Source organism: Merops nubicus, unplaced genomic scaffold (assembly GCF_000691845.1).
Source record: "Merops nubicus isolate BGI_N331 unplaced genomic scaffold, ASM69184v1 scaffold44518, whole genome shotgun sequence".
Taxonomy (NCBI): Eukaryota; Metazoa; Chordata; class Aves; order Coraciiformes; family Meropidae; genus Merops; species Merops nubicus.
The window spans coordinates 1299-8300 of record NW_008624606.1 but is presented as its reverse complement, the minus strand read 5'-3'; the positions used below and the strand labels follow the sequence as shown (position 1 = coordinate 8300).

The window sequence follows — 7002 nt, the reverse complement described above, 5'->3', positions numbered from 1 at the left end:
CACGGCCGCTACCTGACGGTGGCCGCCATCTTCCGCGGGCGCATGTCCATGAAGGAGGTGGACGAGCAGATGCTGAACGTGCAGAACAAGAACAGCTCCTACTTCGTGGAGTGGATCCCCAACAACGTGAAGACGGCGGTGTGCGACATCCCCCCGCGGGGGCTGAAGATGTCGGCCACCTTCATCGGCAACAGCACGGCCATCCAGGAGCTCTTCAAGCGCATCTCGGAGCAGTTCACGGCCATGTTCCGCCGCAAGGCGTTCTTGCACTGGTACACGGGCGAGGGCATGGACGAGATGGAGTTCACCGAGGCCGAGAGCAACATGAACGACCTGGTCTCCGAGTACCAGCAGTACCAGGACGCCACCGCCGACGAGCAGGGCGAGTTTGAGGAGGAAGGGGAGGAGGATGAGGCGTAAAGTTGACATGGGTAGGAGTTAAGTATAGTCTGAGCAGGCAAGTGTTCATTGAGAGGAGGAATCTGTGCAGTTGTGCTGAAGCATGCATTTTTTAATTTGGTGCTCTCCACTGTTGCTTCTGTCAGCAGTTTTGTATCCTTGACTGTCCAGTGTAACAGTAGTTGCAAGAATACTTCAGAGTCTTCTGTTGAAATGGTTAACTTCTCAAACATAAAGGCTTTTTGTGTCCTAAACTGTCTCCTCTGCCTTATTTCTCTCTAGAGTAAGAAAATAACTCTTGTGTAGTTCTCTGTAGCTTCACTTCTCTCTTTAATCCTTGCCCTCATCGATGGGTTTAACTCAAACTGAGACCTCTCAGGCTGGGGGCTCAGCAGCGTGAGGGAGGGGCAGTTGCTCAGCCTAAGATGGTAGCTGATTTATGGGAGCTGGGGGTTTGCTGTTGGACACTGCTGTCTCACAGCTCATCTATTGTTGGGGAGAAAGCTGCCTTAGTGAGCAGAAACAAGACACTGTGCTGGAGAATCCTGCCACTCCTATTTATGGCCACCCATGGCAGTGAGGTCAGTGGGGAGGTATGGAATTCCACATCACAAGCTGTTGAGGATAGCTGCAGGCTTCCCATCTGCCATTCGGCACCTCTTCCCCAACCTCTAGGGCCTGTAGCACATGCATATGGGTGGCTGCCTGTCACTGGACTTGATCCTGAGCTGTCCTGTCTTTCCCTCAACCCTTCTCTCTAAATACTAAAAACCCAAGCGGAGGAGCATGCGTCTGTAGTAGCAGACATCTCGAGCTTCTTTAAGAACCTAAATTTCCTCTTTCAGGCATAAAATTGAGTATTTCCCCAAAATAGCCACTAAGCTGCCCTTAACTGTTTAAAGGGATTGGCTTCAGGGCAATCAGTTCCCTTTAGGAGATGAGGGGTGATGGGTGGGTTCCTAGGTAATATGGCTCACAAGGCTGCCCACAGCACGCGTGCAGCCTCAGGGGAGCCAGGCACAGACCCAGGCCATGGCAGCCTGCCCCCAGGTGATGCCCTCGCAGGGCTGCTGCCCTCTGGCACTCGGGGTCCCTGCAGCAGGAGCCAGACCTCCACCCCGGCAGGAGGGAGCAGAGCAGCAACACCCTGCTGTGCCTCATGGCCAAGGTAAGTGTGGCTTCCTTACAGGGAGGGGAGGGAGATTTGTGTTGCCATGTGTTTAGAGGATGCCAGAACCCTGCCTCTAGTTGTCAGTAGTTAATGAGATTTTTCTTATTCCTACAAAACAAGAAATTCCCCCAGAGTGTGGCAGTTACCCAGTGTGTGAGCTGAGTCCTTAGTTCACCTGGGTTCACCACTCAGGCGAGTGCTCCTGTGCTAAAAACATGTTACTTTGAGAGCCAGTACCAATGCTGCAGCTACTGTGGTTCCTCTGAATTAGCTGGTGTCCACCTCTGGGCTGCATTTGTAATCCCCTAATGCAACGTTTCCAAGATGTTACTGGCGTGGGGGCTGCAAGGGAGCTGCTGTGCCTGGCTGACACGTCCTGCCTGGTTTGGCTCTGCTGCCTGCAGCCCCTGCCCCTCTGCTGATGGGCCCACTGACCTGGTGTGCAGGACAGCAGGCACCTGCTGAGGCTTTTTCTGTCACCTCTGTGCTTCTGGTGTGCTGCCTGTAGAGGGGTGGGAACCACTTGGTGCCTGAGCTGTCAGTAAACGAAATTGACCCTCTATCCCCACAAAAGCACTTGGATTTTTTGCAGCTCTAGGATTAAGCATTAAACAGACGGAGGCTGTGGCAGTACCTGTAGTTAATATGTGCTGCCCCAGGCCCTTTGGGGAAATAGCAGCTTATCTGGTTGTCCAAGTAACCTTCCCTTGACATTACTGAGCTGGGCTGCACTTGGAACTGTTTACCCTACAGCTTTGTTTGCAGGGAAGGCAGCAAATGGGGTCAAACAAAGCTTAACTGGAAGGTGAGAACCTGGTGTTTGGTAGTAAAGATCTCCCTTTCTGCCGTGGCACTGTAGTGGGTTTCCCTTGTGTTCAGTGTCTGGCTTCTAATTCTTGGTGTAATTACACCCTGCCTCCAGCTAACCCTTAAATATAGCTACCCCAGGGACACGCTTCACTACAGCTCCCCTACTAGAAAGTAGGACACCATCCTACATGGCTTGCTGTTTGTAGTCTGTTTTTTTTCCAGAGGAAGAGAACCCATAAATAGAGATACTCTAGGCAGGAGCATGTCCTTTCATAAATCCTACACAGCTTATCTGACAGTCATAATAATTAAAAATAAATCAATCAACCCATCATTTCAGTGGGAGTTGAGTGAGATGGAGGAAAATGGCTACTGGAAGAGGTAGAGGGGGGATTCAGAGGAGACCCTGTGCTGTGAGAACTGCAGGCTGGCTGCTAAACAGATGTCTTCAAGTGGTGCCCATGGTTGTGCTTTTTCTGTTTCACAAAGAAAGCAGAACCCCAGGAAGTGTTTCAGGTTAGGTAGTGTGATGGTCTCAACCTCCGTGGGCTGTTGTTTTTGTCCATGTGATGAATAACACCTCTAAAGATAAAGGTTGTGTGTGAGGCATCATGTCTGGAAGAAAGGAGGATGGATGGTGCAGACTTTGTGGTGTGCAGTTCAGGCCACTTACACTGACTTGTTTGTGGTGACACAGAAGTTAATATCAAGCAATATATTTTTGTTTCAACCTCTCGGTGGAGGCCTGCAAGGAAAAAAATTCTCTTCTGCTGACAGCTGGAGCTGGTGGTGGTGTGGATGGGACAGTCCCTGGGGTTTTCTTCTTTTGTACCCTTTGTTAACATGTGGCATTTTTAAGCACATCAGCAGAATGTCTGCACCAAGGCAAACAACTGCCTCTTTCTTCAATGCAATAAATCTTTATGAATAAGTACTATGAGCTAGTTCTGCAACTAAAGCTTTTTTTTTTTGAGAATTTTCTTGCTTCCAATCTAAAATTCTTTCATGCTAAGCACCTGCCTTTTGATACCCCAGCAATCACCTGTCCTGCTGGCTTATTTATCAAGATGGGGAAGAGCAGATTTGGGTCTCAGACACTTCCATTTTAGGTGGTTGTCACCTTTAACTTGCCCAGATGGGCACTGAAAATGGAAATATTTGTTCACAGGAAAGTGCCTGAGGCTATGGTGCCTTTTGGAAAAGTGACATTTTTTTTGGCCCTGACTCTCTTGAAGCCCTCTCCAGCTGGATGAGGCTGAGGCTGAATCTGAGGCGTGGGGAGGGTGTCGGGGGAGCTGTGAGCGCCTGGCCCCAAACTGTGCTGCTGGCCATGGATGACTTCCCCCTTGAGCTGAGTTTAACATGAACGAGCCCTTTCCCTGCTCCTAGATCAGTCCTATTTCAAGCATTTTATTTGTGAATCTGCCAGAAAGAAAAATGGTGTCTTTTAAAAGTGTGTGTAAGGAAAATTTAAGATTATTTCCTTTCCTCTTTCCCACTCAAAGTCATTTTTCCTTTACATGCAGAATTCCACTTGTAAGGGAGGAAATAAAGTCTGCTTTGTTAAATTCTTGTTTGTTAATGTTTGATTCTTGTAGAGATTTTTTTAACTGGTCTCCATTTATTCGCATATCACCTTTTATAATCAGATTATTTTTCTCACTTGGCTTGCTTGGTGAGTTTAAGGTGTATTTTCTTTTTGGAGGAATGGCTCTACCATTGCAAACAGAGATGTTAACAGTCCAGCTTAAGCAGAGTGTGAGAACACTTGCTGCAGAGGATGAGATGGCTCCCCTGGCAGAGTGTGCAGCTTGGTCAGTGAACACTTCCACGTTGTTTTGCATGGAAAAATGTTTCCACGTTTTCCTTGGAGGCAATAAAAAGCTACTGCCTGCCTTTGTAGTGAATAATTAAACAGAGTTTTCAAGCAGAATTCAAATGATCTCACAGCAGGCTTTAAGAGCATGAAATGACATTCAGGCATTGGCTTCTTACCGTCTGCTTCTCGGCATCCAGCACAATGCTGGCCTTTTAATTAATAAATTATTTGTATGACGGGGCTTTGGAAATTCCAGCTATGATTCCAGCTCCACCCTAACAGGCAGGGAGAAAGGGCAAGCTTGGATTAGAGATCTGCTGGGCACTGGGACAACTGCCCCTGCAGAAGTGGGGCTGATTCATTGTCCTCCAGCTGCCAAAAATGGCACTAAAAAAAAAAAAATCCTTTTTCCCTTGCCTTGCTTTAGGTGTTACCTTCCTGCTATTTCCTTCAGGCAGCTCCAGCTCTGACCCCTCCACCCATCAGTCCAGCTCCCTAAACACAGGGACAGTAAGCTGGGGGTGGAAAGAGGCTTTTTCTTGGCTTAGGGGAGTGCCAGAGGGAGAGCTGGCACAGAGGAGTAGGTGGCAGCTGGAGGCAGGAGAGAGCAGAGCAAGATGCTGGCTTCATTCAGCACCCTGGTGCGACTCCACCCTGGACTCTTCCACGGGGAACCTGGGCAAATTTAAACAGTGCACGTTGAGTCCCACCACAGACTCCTGCCTCTCCTGGCAGGTGTCACAAGGTGAAGCTCAGAGTTCGCTCAGTGTCAGGCTGAGGTGCAAGGGAAAGCGAGGAGGCTGAGGAACAAAAGAGACAGTGACTCCCAGATCAAAGTCACTCTCTGTGCCTGGCTCTTGACGGGTGCAGGAATCAAGCTCCCCTGGAAGAGGTGACATCAGCAGTTCATTTATATTGGTGCTGTCACATCCTGAGTGGAGGACCCAGCCTGCAGAGACAGCAGACGTGTTTCATCCGCTGGGGGAGCGGAGGAGGTGGGTGCAGCCCGGGTGGGGCAGGAGCCATCTGGCTGCTCCATCACAGCTGCTGTGCCAAGGGGGAGAAGCGAGAGCTGCCTTGTTCTGCCTTTCCTCTCAGTCAGTCCCTGCCTGATGAGGATCAACATATTTTTCCCTTTCTGGAGTCATTTTGTGGCATGTGACCGTGTTTAGTATGGAAGGCAGACGAGTGAGGTTCTTGTACAGCCGCATGCACCAAAACTCCTGATTCTTGGAGGCCATAATCCAAGCTCACAAGAGGAATCGTAGGGTGTGGAAAAAATATTAGGTTGAAGAAGAAACAGGTTTTCCCTCAGAAGTTGCTGCATGGATTTTAGAATTGACAGTGCCCTAAATTGCATTGTAACATGATGTTCTCTCAGTCTTATCCTCTCTCCTCGGTTCTTGGCCAAACAGTGAACCCTCAGGTACAACAGACACCTCCTAAGAAGCAGCTTTTGCTCGTTCACAAAAACGTGCCCAGCACTGTAGTATTTAATTGCTTGTAGTGCCTGCAATGGGTTGTAATTTTGACATAAAAATAGATTTTCCTTTTTTTATATTTTATTGCTAGAATTAAAAATGACTTCACAATTATTCCACCCCCTTGCAGGCAGAAATATTCGTCTGTCTCAGTGCACGTTGCAAGCGATGAAGCATCAGGCTGGGGCTGTGACCCCAGGCAGTCCCATCAGGTGGGAATACCACAGTTACTGGGAGAAGGCAAACAATAAGCTGAGGAGCAGAGCCTGCTCCTTCGAGTTCCAGCAGAAAGACTCCCGGAGCCACGCAGCCTCTGCCACCCCCCCCGGGCAGCACGGGACCTCCCCCACCACAGAGAGAGGGCAAAGCCCTGCGCAGACATTTTCTGTGCTCGAGCAGCTTCCGCGTTTGCCATCCCTTTTTTGAACAATGGGAAATTATGGCCGGAGATGAAAGTGTGGTGGGATCCCTGCCGCCTCCCCTGTGCATCCGCGGCCCAGGCTCTGCCGTTGCCTTGGAAACTGGGAAGGTAGAGACTGATGCGGGCGGGAGCGGCTCCAGCTGCCGAGGGCTCCTGGGCGTTCCTGGGCACATGCGCTGCCTTTGTATGAATGGGGGAGTTTGGGCTCTTATTTGTGATTCTAAACACTCAGGATTTATGGAGCTATATTAAAAAATATGAAGGGGAACACCCAGATCTGTTTACAGAGCATTGGTGGCTCAGATTTGTTAAAGCGTTTGCCAGAAGGGAGGGGTTTGGATTGACAGCTGAGTGATTGACATTTCATCTGCCTCACTGCGTGTTCATGGACGCTCAGCACTGCTGTAGAGGAGGGAACTTTCCCACAGAAAAGAGCAGCTCCCTCAGCTGTAAAACGTGGAGCTACACCCCTCCAAACCACTGGAGATCTACAAAGAGACCGGGGCTAGGGTATCTAAGAATTAATTCCTGAAAAAAAAAGCTTAGAACCCTCAGTGGAATAACTGTAAAGCCCTAGTAGGAGCCACTGTGTGCCTGGGGGAAGAAGATATCTCCAGGAGTGTCCGTGTGCCTGCAGGAGGGGAATCTGAATGCTTCCAGCTGGTCCTCTGTAGATTGTCAAGAATACTCTGGCACCCAAAAAAGCTCTTCAACGCCTGTGTGGATCCCACAGAGAAGCAGTTGTGTTGCAGTTCCACCAGCAGTGAGAAGGTGTAGCTGCCCACAGCTGCCCAAAGGGGTGGGTTATGCCTACAGCAAGTAGAAATGTACAAGCAGGAATTGTGTGAGCAAGATTAGGGACTGCCAAAATGTGTGAAAGGAAAACACTGGCACCAGCCGG

The 7002-nt window shown here is 49.5% G+C and overlaps 1 protein-coding gene across 1 annotated transcript; it reads left to right on the top strand.

Moving 5' to 3' along the window:
• Window positions 1-3: 3 nt before the first annotated feature.
• LOC103777841 (tubulin beta chain) lies at window positions 4-653 on the top strand (the record flags this gene model as incomplete). The annotated part of the gene is made up of 1 exon (XM_008945402.1): window positions 4-653. A coding segment is annotated over one exon (417 nt), but the record flags the coding sequence as incomplete, so codon positions are not given.
• Between the last annotated feature and the right edge of the window lie 6349 nt (window positions 654-7002).